The sequence below is a fragment of the Enhydra lutris genome, unplaced genomic scaffold (genome assembly GCF_002288905.1).
Source record: "Enhydra lutris kenyoni isolate GAN:26980312 unplaced genomic scaffold, ASM228890v2 scaffoldscaffold21, whole genome shotgun sequence".
Taxonomy (NCBI): domain Eukaryota; kingdom Metazoa; phylum Chordata; class Mammalia; order Carnivora; family Mustelidae; genus Enhydra; species Enhydra lutris.
In genome coordinates, this window is record NW_019154105.1 from 38,891,672 (window position 1) to 38,917,369 (window position 25,698).

A 25,698-nucleotide genomic window follows, 5' to 3' on the forward strand; every position below is an offset into this window, starting at 1 on the left:
AGAAGAAAGACTGGTAAAATTTGCGTGGCATAAATCTTACTTAAGGCATTCATTCTTTCATTAAGTGAATAATTCAATAACAATACACTGTGGTATTCTATGGGCCAGTAATTATGCCAGGCACCAGGAATACAAAGATAAGAAATATACAGCCCTTGCTTTGCAGAAGCTCACAGGATTACAGTATTATCCAAACACAGGACAAGGTGATCAGTGTGGTAATTAAGGGAATGTGCAGGATGGCTTAGAGCAGAAGGAAAGGCTCAGGGAAGCTTGCAAAGTGGAAAGGTTAATATTTGTGATATATATATATATCACATCATCTTTATCCATTCAACTGTAAAAGGACATCTGGGCTCTTTCCATGGTTTGGCTATTGTGGACATTGTTACTATAAACACTGGGGTGCAGATGCCCCTTTGGATCACTACATTTGTATCTTTCAGGTAAATATCCAGTAGTGCAATTGCTGGGTCAGAGTGTAATTGTATTTTCAACTTTTTGAGGACCCTCCATACCATTTTCCAGAGTGAACTGCACTTCCTGTCCCCTGTGGTTGAGTGGGGCCATATGACTGATTGTGGTTAATGAACAGTGAATGTCACTTGGAGACCAAGCATTTAATTGCTCATGTGAATCTATCCAAAGCTTTTTCTTCTGCTACTTGACAGCAGCCAGAAAGTGGCTGCCTTTTAGCCAGAGTCCTAGAGTAAGGATAACCAAGGAGCAGCCTGCCTTTGATGACAACACAGCATGTGTGAGATATAAAGATTATAACCAGCCCTTGGGAATTCAGGTTTTTGTTAATATGCCATAACCTAACCTAGCCTGCCCTGTATAGTGCATCATCCTTCTGGTCCCAGTGATCTGTTCAGGGATGGGTTTGTAATTGATTTAGAGTAAGAATAATTCTCAGGGCCTTTATGCATATCCATGGGGAAGCTTCCCCATTTTCACTGGACATGGAGTTATCAAGGTGTAGCTATCGCCAGCATGAGGAACAGGAGAATGTCAGAGAATGGAATTGGCACAGAGAAAGGCAGAAAGATCAGAGAGAGACTAGGTACTTTCTGGTTTAAGAGGAAGTGTAAAGATAAACATATCCCCAGACTTTATTTACATGAACCAGAGATTTCTTTCTCCTTAAAATTTTGAGTTTCCTTTTCTGACACTTAAAATAAAAATTAAAAAATCCTCAATGATATAAAGATCAAAATTAGATTTCATTTTTTCCAGCTTTATTGAGATATAACTGACATATTGTAGAAGGTGTACAATGTGATGATTTAATACATGTATATGTTGTAAAATGATGATTATAGTAAAGCTAGTTAACACATCCATCACTTCAAATTCAAACTTTAATGTGATAATGCATATACCTCATCTTGAAATTAAACGATTTGACAGCATCCTTGCTTATCCCAGCTGTTCCTGACAAGCTGTTCCTGTTTATCTGCAAATAAACCCTTCCTTGTATATATGCTATTAGCAAACTTTCATATCTAGTATTGCCTAATAGTGAATAGCATCTGCTCACACTCCACGAGACATTCTGATGTATTAAGAGATCCTTAAAACATAATCAACCTTTATTAAATCAATTTGTTTATTCAAGAATAATTGACCTTGCTATTTCTTAAGGACTTTTCTGTATCAAAATTTCAGGCATTAAGGGAATTATAATTGGCCTATTTATGTTCAAGTGTTCAATTATAATTCACAGGGACATAGAAAAACATGAAAAATCCCATTACGTTCACATAGATGGAAAGAACAATTTCCAGAATTTGTAATACAATTCCCCAAAAAATAAAGTGTCTGGGTGGACAACAGGAGATGTGCACTCCAGACTGCCCTTTTCAGGTCTAACAGTGCCCCCAATACATTGCTCTGAGATAAATGCCTTAATGCCACAAAATTAAAAGATACTCAGAAGATTTTTCCCAAGATAAAAAAAAAAAAAAAAAAGATCTGTTCCAATGTTCCACAAGTAGAAATAGACACTGCTGGGGACTTTTCAAGGATAGTTTCTTTTTTCTTTTTTTTTAATCCCTTTTTTCTATAGCAGTTTTAGGCTTACAGCAAAATTGAGAGGAAGGTACAGAGATTCCCTATTTATCTCCTACCCCCACATATGCATACCTAATATACTATCAATATCCCCCATCAAAGTGGCACGTTTGTTATAATTCATGAACTTACACTTACACAGCATAATCATCCAAAGTCCACAGTCTACCTCAGGGAAACTCTTTGTGTTGTATATTCTATAGGCTCAAACAAATGGTAGAATGACATGTACCCATCATCATATTATCATGCTGAGTATTTTCACCTCCCTAAGAATCTTCTGTACTCTGCCTATTTGTCCCTCTATCACTCCAACCTCTGACAAATGCTGATCTTTTTACTGTCTCCATGGTTTTGCCTTTTCCAAAACGTCATACAGTACATTTCATGTAGACTTTTCAGACTGACTTCTTTCACTTAGTAATATACATTTAAAATTCCTCTATGTCTTTTTTGGCTTCATAGCTCATTTCTTTTTGGTACTGAGTAAATTTCTATTGTGGATGTTATCTATCCTTTCACCCACTGAAGGACATCTTGGTGGCTTCCAGGTTTGACAATTATGAATAAGTAAATTATGAATAAATTATGCAGGTGTTTGTGTTGACATGTTTTCAACTCTTCTGGATAAATAACCAGAAGTGCTTAGGAGAAGAGTATGTTTAGTTTTTTAAGAAACCAACAGTTTTCCAGCTGTACTATTTTGAATTCCCACCAGCAATGAATAAGAATTCCTGCTGCTCCACATCCTCACCAGTATTTAAGGTTGTCAGTATTCTGGATTTTGGCCATCTATTAAGATGTGTATTGATGTATCATTTTTGCTTTAATTTGCATCTCAGTGATGACATACATAAAGCATCTTTTCAGATTCTTATTTGCCAAGTATGTATCTTCTTTGCTGAGGTATTTCTTAAGGTTTTTGGACCCTTTTTAAATTAGGTTTTTTGTTTCTTATTGTTGTTTTAAGGTTCTTTGTATATTTTGGAAAACAGCCTTTATCAGACGTGTCTTTTGAAAATATTTTTTCCCAATCTGTGACTCATTTTATTTTCTTGATATTCTTTCCCAGAGCAGAAATTTTTAATTTCATGAAGTCCAGCATATGAATTTATTTATATCAGGAATCATGCCTTTAATGTTGTATCTAAAAGTCATCACCATACCCAAGGTCATCTAAGTTTTCATTTATGTTATCTTCTAGGAGTTTTATAGTTTTGCATTTTACATTTATATCTATAATTATTATTACGTCTATAATCCATGATGGGTTAATTTTCATGAATAGTGTAAGGTCTGTGTCTAGATTCATTGTTTTTTGCATGTGGACATCTACTTGTTCTAGCACAGTTTCTTCAGAAGACTGTCTTCTCCATTGCATTGCCTTTTTCCTTTGTCAAATATGAGTTAACTATATATACATGTGGATCTATTTCTGGACTCTCTGTTGGGTTCTGTTGATCTATTCGCCTATTCTTTCCCCAGTACCACACGGTGTTGATTACTACAGCTATAAGGTAAGTCTCAAAATCAGGTAGTGCTCCTCTTCCAACTCTGTTCTTCTCCTGTGTCAGCTATTCTGGGGAATCATCTCTTTTTGATTTCTTAAGTTACATGGTAGTTTTACCGACTGGTCTATTTTATTCTCATGTGACATGACATATCTATTTCACAAATATTCTCATATATGACTCTCGTATATGTTACATTTGAACAAGATCATCTGAAAACCAACAACATTATGCAGAAATAGCATTTTTCATGAAGAAAAATGTTTTCATATTTGACTCTCTAAAATGTTTTTAATATAATATGGAATAAACTTTTATTTAATAAGTTAATGTCACCTTTCATTACTGTCAAGATATCTTTTCTGGTTCATAATTAGATGACTTTTTCCCAGAAATCATTCAGACATAAAGGAATATGGTGTAATAAAGACATTTAATTCTTTTTATTTAGATTATGTTTTGGCCTCAACTAGTTTTTATCTTTTTAATTTTATGAGGTACAGAGTGCTTCATTGTGTTCCTATTTCCACAGAAAATGTCCACCTATTTTCACCCTTTGATGAAAGAATGTAAACAAATAGCTGGTATAGGATTCCATTTTATTGTTGTTGTTGTTGTTTAAGATTTTATTTATTTATTTGACAGAGAGACAGTGAGACAGAATACAAGCAGGGGGAGTGGGAGAAGGAGAAGCAGGCTTCCCTGCTGAGCAGGGAGCCCGATGCAGGGCTCAATCCCAGGACCCTGAGATCATGACCTTAGCCAAAGACAGACACTTAATGACTGAGCCACCCAGCTGACCCCCATTTTATTGTTTTATGCTCCACTGGATAGAGAAAATGCATCTACCATATCTAGCGCTAATAACAACAGCGCCTATTATAAAATACTAATTTAACATTGTTTAAAATAAAGAAAAATTACTAATACTATTTACATTTCCACAAATTTATTCATTAATTTATTTAACTCACACAACATTTATTGAGCACCTAATATGTTGTACTTGTGCTGAGTGATGCTAAATGGAAAAGAGAATTTAATAATACAATGGTATGATATAGGATGTGCAGAAAGAATGGGACTGACACAAAGAGAGAAAAAATCAGTCCCTCTTGGAGATTTTAGAATGTCTTGACAGATAAGGAAAGAGTTGAACTACCACTTACAGAAAAAAACAGAGTTCTTCATGTAAACATGGATAGGAAAAGGATTTTCTAGCAGAAAGTGCATATACTATAGCAAAGAAACAGAGAAAAAAGAGAAATCTGCACTTTGGCCAATTGAATTGATGACAAATGGTCATCTTCCTGCTACATAGAAATGCTGGACAAAAACTCTCTCTTTCTTAAACACACAGACACACAGAGAGCAAGGTAGGGGAACTCAAAAGCCAGAAAGGAAATCCCTTAGGTCTGGAAATTAACAAAATCTCAAAAAACTAGGGGCACTGGCTGGCTCAGTAGGTTAAGCGGCTGCCTTTGTCTCAAGTTATGATCTCCAAGTCCTGGGATAGAGCCCCAGAGGGCTCCCTGCTCAGCAGCGAGTCCGCTTCTCCATTTCCCTCTGCCACTCCCCAACCCCCTAACTCATGCTCACTCTCTCTCCCTCAAATAAATAAATAAAATCTTTTTTTAAAGAATCTCAAAAAGCTAGAATTCTCTTCTCTCCCTAGGGAACATGAGCAATTGATTCTATGGATACTTCCACAGTCATCAGTCTCCTCCATACACACACGCTGCCCCACCAACCATGCATTCACACCAGGTGTGTGGGGCTGGAGCTGAACATATTATCAGGCACATTATATGCAGCCCCTAGCTATTAGAACTAACTCAGTCATAAAACTGGAATCCCAAAAGGGCAGCAGTAGCCATGAAATGAGAAACAACAAAAACAACCAAACTCTCTTAGAACATGGGCTCAAGAAATCAACAAACACCCAAAGAAGCTCTGGGCAGGAGGGAAGGGGAGAAGAAAAGTTGATCTCACAAAAAATCATAATCAATACTTGGAAATGAATTTCTAAGGAGAGAACCAGCATTTTAGACAATGTTCTGGATTATACCATGCTAATAGATAATAGTAAACATGTTAATAGGTAGGTGATAGAATAATCTGAATGAAACCATAAAATGAGTGTGTTTACAATGATTAAGGGGATAAAGAAAGAAATGGAAAGCTTAATGAAAAACAAAGCATCGTGGAAAAAATGATTTTTAAAATATAGCAATAGCCTTTTAAAAATGAGTATTACAGGGGCTCCTGGGTGGCTCAGTGGGTTAAGCCTCTGCCTTCGGCTAAGGTCATGGTCTCAGGGTCCTGGGATCAAGCCCCGCATCGGGCTCTCTGCTCAGCGGGGAGCCTGCTTCCCTTCCTCTCTCTCTCTGCCTGCCTCTCTGCCTACTTGTGATCTCTGTCTGTCAAATAAATAAATAAAATCTTTAAAAAAAAATGAGTATTACAATGAGTGAGAATGGTTGAAACAAGTGATTTAAAAAATAGTAAAATATTTTAAAAATGGTAAAATACATGACAAATCTAAGGAAATCACCTCAAATATAGCATAGATGGTGTTAAAAGTATTAGAGATTTGTGTAAGATGAACAATAGTATAGATTATGTTTAACCCGTTTATATCTATTTAATGTAACTGCTTATTTTATTTAATCATCTTTTTCCTTTAATATCCCCATGCTGTTTTCTTGTTTGTTTGGGTTTTTTGGGTTTTCCTTTGCCATATCAACTTTTCCTTTCTTCTTTTTGCTTTTATGAATGAGACTGAGGCAAGACTAATGTTATTCCTTTTTACTTAATCTGTTCCTGCTGAATGGGTTGTTATAGAATTGTTTCCTTTAAATATACATTCCCATTTCCCAAATCATGCCTATATAAGCATTGTTACTTTTTTTTCTTTTTCATAATTGTGTCTAGTAATCAATCAGCACTTTCTAACTCAAGGCTTTAATCAACATCAAGAAATTAAATTTAACTGTGCCTTTGATTATTGCTTCTTTTATGGTTGTTTTGGTTGTTCCTTTGATGGTACCCATAATTATTAGGTGACATCACTTCAAATGATTCCTTATCATACCTGGGTCCCTTTTCATCTCTGCTTGTTATCTTTGTATCTCATCCTGTGTCCTCATCTTGCTCTGGTGTATCCTGATGGCTTTCTGCCTCTCAGAAATTTTGCTTACTGGATACTACTAAGTTTCCAAAATAGATTCCCATAATACTCTCCAGGGAACTAGGATTCTCATTATTCAAGTTACTGTGAAATGTCAGGACGATGTTCTCCTTCCCTATTTCTATAATTTGATTTTTGTGGTTTTGTTCTGTTTTTGGAATCTTTTTGATTGGTATTAAGTTTTTTTTCTCCCCCTTAAGAAACCATGTAGGGCTTTTTTCCTTAATCTTGAATAAATATTCATCCACACACTTCCAGTTTGGCAACCACTTGAATCTCTTTAAGAGATTTAGATCTGGAGAGCAGATCCATGTGCATAATTTAGAAATCAATTTTAAGTGTCTAATCATTTTTACTGACTATCATTTATCTGGATTACCATGTGTCATCTTTTCCTACCTGGGATAACTGGATTTTAAGTGTTTTGAATAAATTAAGTGTATGAAAATGTGCCACCGTCTGCATGATTTCTACAAGGGCTCTTATTGTCTCTATTCTTATTCCTATACTTATGGGAATTTCAGTTTTGACAATGAAAAATGCTGTCTCTAATTTCTCTCTGCATTCTACTCTGTCATTTCTGAGGGATATGGAAGTACAGCAAAAGAGGAGCAAAGGAACACTGATGTAATCAGTTCCAAAAGATGATTGTCTGTGTATTACAGAGATAAATTTATATTTCTCAAACTATGGGAATAGACAACCAAGGATACACAAATTATTTTTCTATCATCTTTCTTACAAATGGAGTGGTTTTGTTTTATGATGGAAAGTAGGTATCAGTCACAAATTATTTTTTATCAATCCTTTGCCATCCATCCTCTATATACAGTAGAAATACCAGATTCTAGCAACAGGTTTCTGGTAAAATCCATTTTAAGAATTAACTTCTTGGGGCGCCTGGGTGGCTCAGTGGGTTAAAGCCTCTGCCTTCGGCTCAGGTCATGATTCCAGGGTCCTGGGATCGAGCCCTGCATCGAGCCCCGCATCGGGCTCTCTGCTCAGCGGGGAGCCTGCTTCCCTCTCTCTCTCTCTGCCTCCCTCTCTGCCTGCTTGTGATCTCTCTCTGTCAAATAAATAAATAAAATCTTAAAAAAAAAAAAAAGAATTAAGTTCTTGTCTTTACGAATATATATATATGTATTTCAGGGAATGTCTAAAAGAGAATGTCTTAATCTATTAGCCTGTACATTTTAAATTGGAAGCTCCAGGATATTTCTGGTTTTAAATCTTAATTTACCATGATACACATGATACACAGGAATGATTAACTAAACTACAACTGTGTGTATATATGTATATGCATATATATAGAATATAAATATAATAATTATATTTATTATATTATATTATTTACATAAATTTATTAAATATTATATATTATATAATAATTATTATATTTATATATAGATATATTAACCATATTACATATATATATATTTCTCAAGTAGCAAAAGTACATATCACTGGATCACATATATATTTTTATGCCTTCTCTCACTGATCTAACATGAGGGAAAGTTTAATTTCTTCTCCCAGCCATAACCTGATGTTTTACCATTGCCAGTACCCTAAATTGTAGACATGGTGGGAAAGGACAAATAATCCTCTTCTTAATTTCCAGCCTGGCAGCCTCAAACTAAATAAATGATAGCTACTCAGAGTCATGAGTAGATCTAGAGATATGTGGGTGCATCCAAGATTACACCACTTGGTAGATACAGATATTTGTACAAGTTCTTACTCATACTGAGTTTCAATCTTCTCTCTAATAAAATGAAAATAAGATGGTGGGTAGATTGGATAAGAAGATATACACAGGAATCCTGGCACACAGAAGCTTCTTAATGAATAGTAGTTAGCATTTCAATTAAGTGTCTGAAGTTGTTTCTCCCTCTTCCAGTTTTTCAGAGGAAAACAAAACCCTTTTCCTTCAGAACTGAAGAGTAGGAAATTCCCTTCTACATTTTTCATTAGGAAAAGAAAATAAGTATTAAATGAAAGGATAAGAATTAAGATCAGGATTATTCTGTGTGTACCCTATTTGTTGTTATCCTGTCCTTTTGAATTTCATTTCTGGCTAGTAACTCAGTATGTGTATTTTTCTTATCAGTGGGGATTTTAATTATAAAAATTAGGAAAGAATCTACCTATATGGGAAAAACAGACTCAAATTTAATTTGGTTTGGAAAGGTTCACGTTAATTCTTTTCTGACATTTACAGAACACTCTTAAATATAGAAATTAAAATCAATATACCACATCTTTATAATAGACCGTATCATAATTTCTTTGAAAGCAAGATTTAATTTTACTTCCTCTGTATCAGCCTTATCACATAGCACACATTTGGGCATGTTACAGCTAAAATTATTACCTTTTATGAATCCACAGTATTTTATTTCTATATTAAAATGTTTCATATTTTTTCAAGATTTTTATGTATTTATTTATTTGACCGAGAGAGATCACAAGTAGGCAGAGAGGCAGGCAGTTGAGTTGGGGAGAAGCAGGTTCCCTGTTGAGCAGAGAATCAGATGCAGGGCTCGACCCCAGGACCCTGAGATCATCACCCAAGCCGGAGGCAGAGGCTTAACCCACTGAGCCACCCAGGCACCTCAAAATGTTTCATAATATTTTAATACTGATATTTAAATATGTGACATAAAATTACATTTTTCAATTATTTACATTTCTTTGTTTATCATCAAGTCAGAGACAGTAAGATTTAACTCACCGGTTGAGGTATAAAGGTATGATCCTGTTGGTCGTGGCACTAGCTGTTCTTTTATGATCTATCTCAGACCCAAGGGTCTTTTTATCAGGGTGTGGAGCACAAGGTAGGAATACAGTGACTGGCTTCTGGAAAGGATGTATTGATGGGTGCTTAACATGGATCAGAGGGCTTGTGGATACTACCGGGTAAGAAGTATCTTGCTGTGTTTTTAGATATGCCACCAAGGATGGGTCAACTGGCTGAACCTATACAAGGAAATAATACATATATTCATATATTTTAATAGCAAAAGATGCAAAGTATCAACACATTACTAAACCAATTTTCTGAAAATTTAATAGAACCTAGTTTTATATACTTCCTTGTGCATTGTTGATAGAATCAACACTGCATTAATTTATAAAAAACACAGCATTTGTTCCCTTTTTTACAAAGTCTTTCTGAAATCTAGGTTCCCTGTCCTATGTTATAAATAACTGAGAAACACTCTTAATTGTAGGCAACAAAATGACCTAGAAAACAAAATAGACATTTTACATAATTTCTAATTAGAACTGTTGTTAGATCAAGTGATCTTCAGAAACTAGAAAAACAAGACTATATTTATTTGTTTCCTCTCACATAAGAATGGCTGATAAAAATAGCTAGCATGATTCTAAAATTTCAAGTTTATGGAAAATACCTACAAATAAATTGCTCATAATATGGTTTTTTTCCCTACTTTTTCTTTCTCGCTAACCACTTAAAATAACTGGGAGAAACAGGCAAGCAAGGGGGAAGAGTCAGGCTGTAAGGACAAGAAATATGGAGAAAGTGTATCTTTTAAAATGTGCAACCACGTTCCATTACATCTTGTGTATACCTTGCAAATAGTGTTTGTATATTTTAAATCCTCATTTCAAAAAAGGGCTGTTTTATAATTAAGTATAATGAAACATTCATAATTATAAATATTTTCATTGATTAGCCTCCTGTTTGCCATCCTCTCAGATGCAAATCTTGACTCGTAAATGTCCCAATGTCTGGCATCAGTTTTATCATAGATACTCAACATATGTTTTTGTCAATAAATAACATTAAGGAGACACACAAACACTCACGACAGTAGCTAAGAAAGTTTTAAATACAGCAGGGATTTATTTTAGAATGAGATTCGCTATGCTCTAAATTATCACTTTATCACTAATAACACTGTATTTTCGGTCATTAGAAGTGTAAGAGAAGAATTCATTTACTGGTATAATAAAAAGCTGTATCTTCTTTAGCCTTTTTGGATCATGTTTACTGACCCACAAAATCTATGAAAAGAAACTGACCAGTTTTGCTTTTTTGTTTTTTTTTTTTAAGATTTTATTTATTTATTTGGCAGACAGAGATCACAAGTAGGCAGAGAGGCAGGTAGAGAGAGAGAGGAGGAAGCAGGCTCCCCGCTGAGCAGAGAGACCGATTCGATTCGGGGCTCAATTCCAGAACCCTGAGATCATGTCCTGAGACGAAGGCAGAGGCTTAACCCACTGAGCCACCCAGGCACCCCGAAACTGACCAGTTTTTAATATTTACCTTTAATTGTACCAGCACTGGTGAGCTGAAAACCCCCGGAGGATAATTTAAGGACACTCGGGAATCCATGCTTGGCTTAAGAGTAAGGCCTTTCTTTGTTACTGTGAAGGACTCTTTCTTTAAACAAGACACAACAGAAAAGATACCCAACTTGTACACTTTCACTTCAGCACAGGTCCCCTGTATGGATTGAAGACATGAAAGTACATTAACACAGCACAGTTCTGGGAGTATCTGCTGTACGTATTCTATCTGCTATCCCTGTAATCTCCCACAGTTGGGAAAGATTCCATTAACTCCAAAGGGTGGTCATCTCATGAGATGAAGCAGAGGTAGATATTAGTTTCTCAAATTTGAACTACATGACAGAAAAGAGAGAAATAAATACATTTTTAAAATTTAAATTAAATCCCCCCCGAAATGTTTAGTGAATGGACAATCACAAGCAGTGTTTTCACAAATATTAACTGTTTTTTGAATCCTCTCTTCCTTTACCAGAATAAACTTTAAATATTGGTCTTTATCTAGAAAATTCAACACTGTTTTAGGGAATCCCAAACGTCATCATTTGGGTAGTTTATGCAAAAGCTAGAGCACCTGTTCTGTCAGCAAATTCTTCCTTCTGACAATTCACAGTCTCTTAGTAAATTCATTTTCTCTGTTTTTCTCCATGCAGTGGAACAAATGACTGAAAATAGATATTTGTGTTTCATTTTTATATAGTGACATTTAAATTTGTAATGCATATATGCAGGCACGTATTCAAGCTTTTTAATCACACAGAAAAGGAACTGAGTACATAAAGGAAAACAAAATTATCTACTCATATACTCACCAAAGCTTAAAATAAAGAGGAAGATTTAAAAGTCATTTGGTCTATTCATGTCTCCCCAAACACCAGCCCGGCTCCGCCCCAGCCTGGCTCCGCCCCAGCCTGAGTGGACAACCATGCAGACACACACACACACACACACACACACACACACACACACACACGTGTTTCAGGGATAGTCACAATGGAGCAATGGAGAATAATCTGTCATTTGAAAACTAAGGAAGATATTTCACAATATCACTTCATGAATCCGTTGTTGGGAAAATTCAGGGCGTGATGAATGTAGTTGATTGGCTGAAGGGAAAATGGTGAGAGGTAAGAAAAAAAGTCTTCCCGGAAGTGATAGTGGGTTGTGCATTCAGAGCCTACTTGGCAGTTGCTGGGAACCGGAAGTGTTTTTAAGCAGGGGAGTGTTAGGAACAGAATTCTGATGATGGTTTGTTTATCTCACTCCAGAATTAGAATTCTTAAATGTCCTATGAACCACACAAAATTTTGGAAGGAATCCAGAGTTTAAAAATTTTTGAGCTAAAAATAGGGATAACTGCCATTAGAAAACTATAAAAAGTATATGCTTTTATATTTTCCAGTAGACAATGGTCCTCTTATTTTGTTTTCCTTCTTGCTCTTATGATCCATTTACAAAATATTTTGCTGTCCATTTTGTGAAAGTCCCAGGCACTGTCAACAATTTTTGCTTTTATAATGACAGTCACACAGACTGCTTAAGATTAAAAAGCCACAGTCAAGAGCAATGCAGACCAGACTATTAGACATACAGTCTTCTTGGACTAAATATAAAATATGCTAGTGACATGAATTGGAATAAATAATTAGAACAGGGTTCACTTTCATATTCTACTGTATAACCTTGTTTGTAACTCAGAAAAGACAAAAATCAGAAGAAGAAGAGATATATTATAAAGCATTTCTTATTTAGTGGAATTTTAAATATTTATTCCTTGCCATTGTCTTCAAATAATAACAACTTTCATAAAGCTAAAAAATCAAATAATCTGTTTAAAAATAAATTCAGTGGTCCACAGAAGAATCTTTAACCTTAGTTCCCATCAACTCTATGCTGAGTTTAATAACTTCTATAGCCTGTCTTCAAAACATATGAATTTGTGACCATAGAGAAACTCAGTTACTACAATAAGTTGACCGTGAAAAATGGTAATTTATTAACTACTAACACATGATTATAGGCTTCCTTTTATCTCTCTAAGTGAATTTATTCATTTAATCCCTATGACCCTATCAGGTGGAACTAATATTGTATTCATTTTTCAGATAAAGAAATTAAGTCATGGAAAGGTTACATAATTTACCCACACTAACATAGCACGGAAGTACAGGAACCAGATTTCAAACCCAGCTTATCTTCCTCCACAACCCACATCCTAACTACCACATATACTGTCTTCTGTGTATGAACAAAACACAATTTATAGACTTAAAAACTATTTCAAGGCACACACACACACAATTGTTCATCTTTTTTTTTTTTAACATATTTTCCCAACTCATGAATGATAAAAAATAAGGCTAGTATTATCTGGGGATTCCAACATTCTTAAATTTAGACAGAGAGTCCGTCACATTTAAATGTTAATCTATTGGTAGTCTAAGGCATGAAGCTAATTAAGCCATGATTTTGATTTTGTTTCCCAGGTGAAAATACAACAGTTGCTGGGTCTGAGACCCAAGTTCTTCATTCTTAAGTTTGGCCAATAATTTCTGCTTTTTGACCATAAAGATAAAAAGATAGCAAAAAGTTTGTGGACTCACTGGTATTAATCTAATTAACCCTTCCATTTTTTACTAATGGGATAATTATAGATACTCACAATCTGGTAGTCTGAGTAATATTTAGTAAAGGAGTCAAACAACAAATGTAGATGTAGCCAAGGATTTACCAACCTTATAACTTCCTCTCATTCCTTCCAGTGAATTTGGGGTTAGGTAACTTGATTGAAGGTTTATGTCAGACATTTTCACCATGATGTCTCTGTAATTTCCCTTGTAACGTGCAGTAAATGGAATTGCAATGCATATTGGAAATGGAATTTTTTTTTCCATATCTGAACATTCAACAGCGATGACATTACTGACCAACTCTTCACTATCGCTCACTATTAAAGAACTCATGCTGTTAACTATCCGGCATTCTAGATGTTGTAGAATATACGATGGTGCCGTAATGTAACAAGACACTTGGGGGCTGGTATCACTCAGCAAATCAAAATACCTGCAGGAAAAATATAAACAGTTTTTCCAATTACTTATGTATTATATGGCTAAATGCAAAAAAAGAAGGAAACAAACCATAAGAGACTCGTAATTGTAGATAACAAACAGGTTAATGGAGAGAGGTGAGCAGGGGGTGGGCTTAAATGGGAGATGGGTGTTAACAAGGGCACTTGGGATGAGCACTGAGTGTTTTAAGTAACTGATGAGTCACTAAATTCTAGTCCTGAAAGCAATATTACCCTATATGTTAACTATTATTTAAATTAAAAAATTTTAAAAATTGAAATAAAATATAAAACAAATATATAAATAAGTTCAAGCTCTAGAGCCACATTGTCTTCCTGTGAATCCCAACTTTTCCACTTACTGACTGTGCAACCTTTAGCAAGATAATCAGCCTCTCTTGCCTTAGTTTATTAGACTGCAAAATTATAATAAAATAATACCTGTCTCATAAGAAGGCTGTGAGAATTAAATAAACTAGTATATGTTAAGTAATTAAAAAGCCATGCTTGAAACATAGTAGGTATTATATATATGAGCTATTATTACTATTGTTACTATTGACATTACTATTATTATTTAGGTGGTTGATTTCTCCATTTTGTTCATTTTACAATGTGAATCTGAAGATTGTTAATGCTTCTTGAAAAACCAAGTACTAATATCTGAATTATTAACTAAATTTTGAGGAAAGGGGGTGAATACATATCTTGTATTGGAACTATCCAAATGCATTATATCGAATGATGTTTATTATGTTTTTTAGAAAACCCAAGAAAGGTACAAAAGTACTGTGAACATATAATTAACCATTAAAATTAGAAGCAAAATATTTACAATCCTCGAAGAATTGATCCAAAAGTTTATTTTGACCATTTTTTGTACTCTTGCTTTTTATAACCATCACCTTTGCCAAAGGTTTTAGAGTCTTAAACATTTGATTGAAATTTGAGATAAGTCATTATTTGTTTGACTTTACACATCAATAATTATTATGAAAATAGCCAATATTTTAGCTCTCTCTATCGACCAGATTTTAGGTTATGCATTTTTTCTTTTTTTTTTTTTTAATTTTGTTACTTTTCAGTAATCTCTCTATCTGACATGGTGCTCAAACTTGCAACCCCCAGATCATGGTTTGCATGTTCTACTGAGCGAGCCAACCGGGTGCCCCCACATTGTTTCATTTAACCCTCACTAGGGAGTCAGACAGGTACTACTGTCATCACCTTTTACAGATAGGGAAACTGAGGCTTAGAAAATTTCACTTGTTGAAAATTACACTGATGGTAGATCTATAGAATCAATAATTGAATTCATCTATATTTAGCACAAAAGCCCAAACTCTGACAAAATATCCTCAAATCATTCCAAACCACTGGCTTCTTTATTCATTACAAACTGAAACTAATACCTAATTCACAATAGTCTGAAGAAGGAATGAGATAAAATATTTAAACTTCTTATAATAGGGGGTTAGCATAAATTTCATGCTCAATAAATTACATCTCTATATTAAAATTACCAGCTTGAGTTTCTCCTCTTCTCTCTACTTTTCATTTCTTGTCAGTGAAACGGCTAAAATATTGGCAATGTCAATGAGAAGATCAATACAAAGTAGAGCGCTAATACCCACTTGTAGGATAATCAGGTTTTAACTATTTTTTAATTCTTAGTGAACTGAATTTTATAACGCCCTCTAACATAGATATTTTTTTAAAAATGTTGAAATTGCAGAGAAGTTTATTTATTTATATTTATAATTCTGAACCTGTAAAGTTGGAAGAAAAATTACCCAGTACATTGGTTTGTTTGTATATTCTCTAATGCTGGTACTTCAAAAAAATGAGAAAAAATTTCTGAATTGTTTAATAGAGAATACAGTGACCCAGCCTTGTATAATTTTAAAAATAATTTTCTTCCGTGCCTTGGAAACTATCTGCACTAAAGGACTGACAGATGAGGTGAGGAAAGAGAACCGTAAATACTTCCGTTTCCTCTAGCCTTAGTTGAAGAGATCTAGTCCCGCAGCTAAAGTAATCAGATTGGTTTATGTTACTCTTGTTTTCCTTTAAGTCTGTACACACTAGGACAAGGACACTAGAGAGATAGGTTTCTTACAGAAAGCTATCCAGGGAGGAATCACAACAGATTCCCAGCAGGTTTTGTTTATGATACACATATTTTAAGTGGCCTGATGGCTTCCTAGCCTGAAGGATTGAAAGGACTAGTCATCTTTATAAATACGCATGCCAAGCACAATCGGTTTGGGTGCTACAAAGAGGAAATCACCAAGGAGGGAACACCTAAGGGAGGTGTTAGAGGGAGTGGTTCAGCAGTGACTCATTAGCTGATGCTTTGAGTCATTTCTTTTTTTTTTTTTTTTTAAAGATTTTATTTATTTATTTGACAGAGAGAGATCACAAGTAGACAGAGAGGCAGGCAGAGAGAGAGAGAGGGAAGCAGGCTCCCTGCTGAGCAGAGAGCCCGATGCGGGACTCGATCCCAGGACCCTGAGATCATGACCTGAGCCGAAGGCAGCGGCTTAACCCACTGAGCCACCCAGGTGCCCACTTTGAGTCATTTCTGAATGTGAGAATATGAAGTGTTAATTTTTTCTCAAGTGATATGGGCAACTACATATTAACTAATTTAAGTACCTGTTTTGTAGGGGCAGTAATTCTTTAAAGCCATGGGGTCTGTCAAGCTCTGAATGTACTTCCATGACATCTATAAAATTTATTAGATTCTCGGCCCTGTAGGAAACTCACAGCTGACCTAAGTCAACCTCTTCATTTTATTGATGAGATAAATAAGGTCAAAATAGCAAAATGAGTTGCTTGAGATTGAAGACTCAGTTGTGGTGTTGTCCTGGAAATTGTACTGTACACCTGAAAAGAGCATCATATGTCATATGTCATGGCGGAGAGGGGTTAAGTGAAGGTTGGAAGCACGAGGGAGGTAGAGAAATTGAGGGTTGTTGAGAGTGAAATCAATTACACACTCACAATTCACTCACTGTGAACATCTGCAAAGGAGTGTGGTGCTAGGCTCTTTATGTGACTTTCTCATTTGACCTTACCAAATATACCCAGGAAGTATATGTTATTTCTGAAAAGAAGAAAATAGGACTGAGAAAAGAAGCAAGTTGAGCAGGATCACAAAACTAGCATGTAAAAAAAAAAAAAAAGAAAAAGAAAACAAACCAGGAAATAAAATTTAACTCCATCTGATTCCCAAAGCAATGATTCTTTTCATTACTCCCCATTGTCTTCTAAGACTGTGATGTTTGCAGGAAAACTATGGCTGTGAATATTTTATTTTATTTGGACAAATAGGGATGATTATCCCCTTGTTTAAGGGAGATAATTCATAAAGTATATCTGTCAATTTCAACTTTTTTTTTTTTTTTTAAGTCAGGGGCTCTTTGAGAATCTGGTAAAGGCTCTGTATCATCTCTAAGGAAATAAAATAAATATGAAACCATACACTCGGTTTTAAAAACTGCCTAAAGCTTACTCATGCCCCCTAGAATCTACAGACAGAGGTTAAGAATTTATAAATAAAATTAACGTGAGAATTTATTTGAGGATATAGCTAAAATAAATCTGAGGCTAGAAAATGTTTTCCTAGTATTTGAACTCTCCACAGCTTCCTAGTTTTTTCTTATTATAATTGAAAGCATAGTGATTTAGAAGAGCGTTCATGTTCTGGACAATTGTTCATTTAAATGACTTTGTTCATAGCGGAATCCTCTTCCTTTAAAGAAACATTTAATGTTTGTTTCCTAAAATTTTAAATAATATTGATAATAGCAGTCACATAACTTTACTGGGGATAATTTAAACAGAATTATTGATTTACAATGTATTTTGGAGATCTGAAATGGAAACATAAAATCGTCATATATAAATATTATGTATAATAACTATACAAACATGCTTATCACCAGGGATATACAAGTACCTCTACTTTACATTTACTTACTCCTTTTCCATTATGTTATTTTTTTGCTTTAGACTCTCTGAATCATTGGAAAGAAGATTATTCTGATACTTGCTGGAGATATCACGTGTTATTGAGGATGTGGTAATCTCTTCTCTTTGGCTCTCTGAGGTCCCTTGAATTTCTCTTTCTGTTGTCTGGATTAGGTCATGCATCTCTTCCCTGTTGCCATTTATGTTCTCAACAGTCATGTGTACTGTTTGTTCATCGTCTTCATTTTCATCATTATCAGGGAACATTTTGTTCTGTGACTCCCCTTGCTCTGTTACATCTCCATTCAACGAGGTATTGTTTTTTTTCCCCACTAATTCTGAACTCATATGTGCTTTATTTTTTTTTAACTGGACCTGGTTTGTATAAGGACTCTGCTCTTCATTTGTGGGAGAAACAGTAGCTGTTTCTATGACATTTTGTTGCCCTCTTGCAGCAATGTCTGCTGCTTTGATATCGTGAATGGCGGACTTTGTCTGCAGTGGGGTACATTCATCATGCATGCCGCATAAATTACACATCTCCTTTTCTTCTTTCTTTAGAAGTGTAGCAGTGCTCCCCAAATATTCGTTTATTTTCATGAGACAGTCTATGAAAGTAGAGATTTCTGCACACACACAGATACATAAAGAGAACAAAATACAAAACTGAATCAAATCATATTTCTCCACTGACATCTAATGAGGTATGGCAAGATAACCTAAGCACCTATCAAGACCCTTACCAGGCATTTAAGCCTACCTCCCTCTTGAAAGACAAGTCATTTGTACAACTGTCACTCTTTTAACATACTTAGGAATTGGGGACAAACTGCTTCTTACTGTAGTGACAAAGAGTAAGTCTAATCCCTCCTGCTCATAAAAATGCTTTGAATGTTTAAGGCAGACACCATGACCCCATCACATCCATAAAACTCTTCAATTGAAATCAACATCTTTCTCAATAATTCCTTGATGATTTAGTATGATTTTGAGAATTGTTCTTCTCCTTTGAATGTACTACATCATTTATCAATGACCCATTTATAATTATTTGCATAAAATTTAGCAAAACACTTTGGATGAGACTTGGGTAGCCGGCATACCACAGCTACACTATTTCTACTGGCACAGATGTTACATTTTATAAGGTGCTTTGTTGGCTGCTATAAGAATTAAGTTCTGTTTACACTATTCCTCCTGCTGAGCCTGTGATCATTTACGATTTTCAAATTGGCCTTCCAAAAAATAGCTCCAATTGTACAGGTTCTGATTCTCTGATTAGAACATGCACTGGCTACTCAAAGGCTGCTAAACCAAGTCAAACCTCTTCATGCTGATGTAGACCCTCCCCATGATGTGATCTGATATAGTCTCTCACTCCATCCCATGTCCTGCCATTCTCTTCTTTGTCCATTCTTCCTCTGAGGTTACAGCTCACAGCTGAAGTCATCTGATCACTTCTTGCAGGCTTAGCAACTCTCCAATCTTTAGAATTCAATTCTGAACTAAGGAATATGTAATTTATAGCCCCATAGGTCAGTCTTTTAAGAATCATCATTAAATCATCTTTTTACGAGTCTGGGTTTATCTTTGGGCTCCAATCTGACAACTTGTGCTTTTTTTTTTTTTTCTTTGTCTTGTACCTAAGACTATCTTTATTTTAATTTCCTCTTCTGGAAGCAGTGTCCTTGTCATTTTCCATGAATAAGTATTTGTCTCAATATGTTGCCTGGGACCTTGTTCAATTCTCTCCAGAGACTAGAGTCCTGGCTACAAGCTCCAGATGCTGTTGTCTGGGTCATGCTGCCTTTGGGCAAATTTCCCTGATGCCTACCAACTGTCCCCTAGATAATTTCTTAACATTATCCCCTGGATTCCTGATTGATGAGACCTACCCACTTGCCTTGACACTGTATTATTTAGAATTGGATTTCATGATACCCATCTTTTTATCTAGAGTAACTGTGGTTGTCTGAGATCATGTTTATCAGACACAATGTTCTTCCTGCCATACTTCTCAGCATCCATAGCACCCAATGGGGACTATTCCCAAGAATCTGCTCCCCTCTTTGTATGTGTGGGAGGGAGATCCAATTCTATAGCTCAGCTCAGCCCAGTCTTTTTAGTGTTTTTGCAACAATGGTTTCAAACTCAAGTAATTCTACATATAGAATATCATATTCCAATCTAGAAAAACTGCTTGTTCTATCTCAAACTAGAGATATTTTCCTACCTTTAATCTTGGATCCTGTTAATAACCATGCCTGGAATGCTCTTTCAAGATTCCTAATTTCCAGCTGCATAAATCCAGTTCATTCCTTAAGCTTCAGTTTAAATACAGCATCTGGTCTAGCAAGGTTCCCTCTTTCCCACTCTGAAAATGGAATCTTGCCTGCTTGTGAAGTCTTAATGGGCTTCCTTTGTATGTCTTTAATGGGACTGGCCTTAATGTCCCTTGCATTATTGTGCATTTGTCTTACCTTATTTCCCCTAATATATTGTTGGTCCTTTGTGGACAAGGCTCTATCTTAGTCTTCTTTGCACGCTCCTTTGTACTTCTCAAAGTTACTACCCTACCAACATTTCTAAGAGAAAGAATAAATCAAAGAAATACTTGCCTTGTCTCCGGATACATTGATTCTCCTTGTCGAGCAGTACATACAGCTGCTGGCAGGTAGAGAGCAGAGTGCCTGCGGTGTGCTCCAAGAGTTGGTGAAGGGCCCCACTGAGCTCTTGACCCAGAAAGACCACTGTGGCTATCCAAGTGGCCCCACCAGACCCTTCACCAGGGTTTTCACCCAGGAGGGCCTGCTGTAGCATCAGGTTTTGTCTCCAAATCTGCTTCAGTATTTTTCCTAGTTTGCCTGAGCCCATGTCCTCTGAATCCATGTATGCTCTAGGAGTGGAATGCTTCTTTTCTGCCAGCAAAGCCTAAAGGTTTAGCAAATTCAAACTTGGCGATAGTGCTTCAGATCTAGGAGATGATCCAAGTGAGCCAGCCAAGCACTTTCTTGCAATATAATAGTTTATTCAGCTTCTTGTTGACCAGTGAAAAGTAACTAGGTGACCAAGGAGGGGTGTTCCCGCACCCTGGGAGCCACTGTGTACAGAATAGATTAATCACAGGGATAGAACTAGCTCACACCATTCCACTTGCCATGTAAGTATTACACATTCAATATATGTATGGGAAGCCCTGTAAGCCTTTCAAGTTTGGAGGCAACAAAATAAAAATTCTGTGGCAGGATGAGAACTTTATTAATCAAAGGTAAACGGTTTAACAATATTGCCAACAAGATTCCTATGTGATATTTCAAAATACTTATGAATGAAGTCATATGACATTTGAATTGCCTCCAAACAATCTGGGAGAGCAGGAGTGGTGTGCAGACGAATTAAGATGGGTTGCTACTTACTTGTTGAAGCTGGACATGGTTATAAGCAAGGTCTTTACAAGTCTCTCTAATTAGCATATATTTATAATTTTTTTTATAATAAAGAGTTAAGAAAATATTTCTCTGCTGGGGCAAGTCTACTGGTATCGGTTGGGGAAGATCTAATTAGTACCTTCCTATAGGGCAAATCTGCAGTATGATTGAGATAGGTACTTGGACTCTTAACTCTGTGATACTTTCTCTCTAATTAGATAAAATGCCCCTTCACTAAAATAAAGCAAACCCCAAGAGTGACTCTCTCTGAACTAGCAAGGACTCTGCACCCTGTATAATTAAAAATCAAATGCAACAAGTTCTCATTACCACTGGCCTTTCAGTTGGCAATTACGCATGAGGCCATTGCAACACAGGACCTGATACAGTAGAACCTTGGGGAGGTGCCGTGGGGAGAACCCAGGACAGCCTGCTTCCTCCCATCCAGTCCCATTCCCCTCTCCTGATAAGAGAGAACACAGCACCCAAGGGACAGGGCAGTACCTTCCATACAGACTCATGTTCTCTCAGAAGTACTAGGTGAAGTGAAAGCTTGCCAGAGCAGAGCCAGACTGCTGCTTTCCACAGCCATTGCATCATCTCATCTAACAGGGGAATTCTTAGAGCCGCACTCCTGATGCCTGGAAGACAAGACAGGGAGACAAAACCCAGTGAATAAATAAGGAATGCTATCACAGGCCTAAATACTGTCGCAGCTGCCTGTGGTTTGAAGAGCCTTCAAGGAAAGTAAAGGAGAAGTATGCAGCTAGGTACCAAGTTTGTGCAGAAGTAGGGGCGCAGTGAACCCCTGTTCACCAAAAAGGTGATTTTTTTGGAGATACGAGTTCATACCACATCATGGGTCACATTATTTTAATATTTTACACCTTCTTCTCAACACTAAACATTTTCTTGTTCTATTTTCTTTACTTTTGTTTTCTTTCCTTTTCCTTTAACTCCTGAAATAAGTATTTAGTTCTTGGTACTAGTATATATAATGGCTTTAATTCAGTGTCATTTCTGAAAACTTTCTATAGCATTTACTGTTCTCTCCTGATAAGAGAGCATTTACTGCATTTACTGCCCACAAGCTGTGGGCTGGGAATGGGGTCTTTTAGGACTTGGGAGAGAGGCAGACACATAACATACTATGAAAATGCAGCTCAGCCTGTGCTGTGAGGTAGCACAAAAGCAGAAATAAAAAGATCGTGGAAGCTTTGAGGAGTATCAAAATAATTCCAATTAGAGGCCTGGGAAGTGTCTGGATTAGGAGCTAAAGGACGATCTGGATTTGAGTAGGCTAGACAATAGAGAAAAGGCACATTCCAGCATAGGAAATTATCACACCATCAAAGGTGTAAAGGCATGAAATGACCCAGTGTGATCAAAAATGGGAAAGCACGGCTTTAGAGGAGGATTCAATAAGGAGTCAGAGGAAGTGACAAGACTCTGATAATTGAGGAGAATCAGGAAGAGAAGGTTGGAATTTTGTTTGGTAGGCAATAGGGAGACATTAAATATTTTTAAACCAAGCTGAAATATGACCAAAGCTGCACTACAGATGGTCAAGATGGTAGAGACCCAAGAGGGAGGAGGCTTGAGGGCCCATGTTGGAGTAGCAACAGTGCAGCCAAGAGAAGGGGATGCCTCAAGAGGGGGTTTGCAGTCAAGTGACTGGAACTTACTAAATCACTAGTTAGAGGGACAAGAAGCAAATGCATTGAGAATCTATTCATTCCTTTATTTGAGAAATATTTATTGGCCATTGGTGCAAGAACTGTGCTTGGTGGTAGAATGTGATTAAAACTTTCAGTTTGGATGACTGGCTAGGTGGTAAAAAAAATTCATTGAATTAAGAAATTTAGGGAAAAAAATTAGACTGGATGGGTAGAAAATTGGATTAATTTGGGATTTGTGGAATTTGAGATAGCTTAGGACAGTTCTTCGAAATGTACTAGAAATTAAGAAAAAAAGTCAGAAAAATCTTGGCATATTTGAATGTCATCAGCAAACAGCCAGCCGATGGGTGAATCCATGGAAGTAGAAGAGATCAGGGGAGATTTACACCATTCATGTTTTGAGTGTTGGATAGAACTAATAGTCAAATGATGAACACTGGAACAATACTCATTTTTTTTTTCCCTTCTAGATATGTGGGAAGATTCTTTCTCAGGGCAGAGGAATTTAAAAACATCAAACCATTCCTCCTTAGCCTCATTGACATTTGCTATCCTCAAGTCCAAACTTGCTCTCTGTCTGGCTTCCCAAGAACATATAATATTTGCAAAGTCAGACCTACCACGGGCCATGCTACCTTTACTTGTTAAAACAAGCATCTGCATGTTCTTGCCTCTTGTTTTCAATGAACTGATGTCACTAACCATGGAAAGAACTGACATTTGCCATCAAGATTTGTGACACCCACAGACGTTAACTGTGAAAATTCATCTTGATGGATTTGACATTTGATTAACATCTTCATTGTGGCTACTAGTTATTATCACTACTAAGACTTTCTTTTACTTTCTTTACTGAGAACTCTTTGCTTTCACTGACATGAAAAAAACTCGTACACAGTCGTGAACGCATACAAAACATCATGTGGTTGGAAAGCAACTGTTCTAACGTTAAAAGCATCACAGTGAGTAGAGATGAAATTCAAGTTGAGTAGGTTCGTCACTGATTTACTACCTGAGAAAGAGAACTCTGCAAGAGATGAGGAATCTGTTGCTGCCAACCAAACAATGTTTGAACCGCGATATGATAAAGTATGCCACTTTCCACGGAACTTACCGTGAGTAATGGTTCATAAGTCGGATGGAAGCAAAATAGTTACATATGCTTGAGGTACCAAGAGTTAATATTATAACTCCTGTTATCTGATTTTGTTACTTTCTTTCAGTGCCTGCAGTTGCCTATATCAGAAATGTTGGTGCAATAAGCATAGACTACATTTGCCCCATTGGAAAACTCTTGTTGAATTTCTGTTTATTTTTTTATCTGCTTCAGACAAGCTCATACAGTTGCATGATGTGTGGAAGGAGTAGGAAAAGTAGACGTTTTGTGTTTGTTACACCCAGGAATTTGTTACAGAATTCTCAGTGTGCTTATCAATTTTTAAAATTTTTTAAGGAATAAGTGGTAAAAATCGAAGCTAAGATTTCTGGTTAAACAATATAGGTTAGATATATATTCTGTCTCTGCTTTTTCCCAAAATGCCACTGGAGAGGATAAATAATATATAAACCTTCAAGGACAAAGAAAACAGGTGCTACAAGGATAGACAAAAGATGTCAACAAATCTGTATTTGTTGATCTTTTGGAAGATCAAAATCAGATAGATAAGCTAAATGACTTAACTGAGCAAAGAGAGAACCTCTAGGGGTAGAAAATAGGCCAGTTCTCGCCATGGGATCTCAGAAGGTCCCAGGAATTAGAGACTTTCAGCATCACTGACTATGAGAGTGTAGTGGGGAGTATTAGCAAGAAGGTATAATTGAAACTCAGTTTTGGGAGGAGGTAGATTCCCAAATCCCTTCCTCAGCCCTGAGTAGCCAGACAACACTCTCTCCTATATATCAGAAGCTAGAGATTTTCTTTATGAAGAAGCTGCAGCAGGGAGGTAGGAGGCCTGGACTGAGACGAGAAATGGAAGGAGGTGCTATGATGATGACAAAGGTTAAGTAAAATGTGAATGTTCATAGTGAGGTCCCACTCTATTGTTCTGCTCAGTTCTAAGAACCGAGGACGGCAAGCATGACCTCTCAGGCAGATTAGAGGTTTCCTCTCTGGAATAACTGAACACCCAAAGAGCAAAATCTATCAATAGTGGAGCTGTTAGTGCCCCTCCTCCTACTCCCTACCCCCAAAAGTTTGCCCTGCCCCCAGGTCATCAACAATTAAGCATCCAGGTGGTCCATCATAAGGCCCATCTTGTGTATATAAAGTTTTCTAAAGATGCTTCTAATGTCTCATTTTAAGAATGTAATAACATGGGGTGCCTGGGTGGCTCAGTGGGTTAAAGCCTCTGCCTTTGGCTCAGGTCATGATCTCAGGGTCCTGGGATCAAATCCCACATCTGCTCTCTGCTCAGCAGGAAGCCTGCTTCCCTTCCTCTCTCTCTGCCTACTT

The 25,698-nt window shown here is 36.4% G+C and overlaps 1 protein-coding gene across 1 annotated transcript in view; it reads right to left on the reverse strand.

The window, feature by feature from the left end:
* LOC111149330 (death domain containing 1) overlaps positions 1 to 18,739 on the reverse strand; it is a 60,282-nt gene extending 41,543 nt beyond the window's left edge. Inside the window, exons 1-4 of the mRNA XM_022506323.1 lie at positions 18,150 to 18,739; positions 13,830 to 14,157; positions 11,072 to 11,251; positions 9,512 to 9,756 (exon numbers count right to left, since the gene is read on the reverse strand). Coding sequence (XP_022362031.1) covers positions 9,512 to 9,756; positions 11,072 to 11,251; positions 13,830 to 14,157; positions 18,150 to 18,739 — 1,343 coding nt within the window. The remainder of the gene's footprint in view (positions 1 to 9,511; positions 9,757 to 11,071; positions 11,252 to 13,829; positions 14,158 to 18,149) is intronic.
* Positions 18,740 to 25,698: the final 6,959 nt, after the last annotated feature.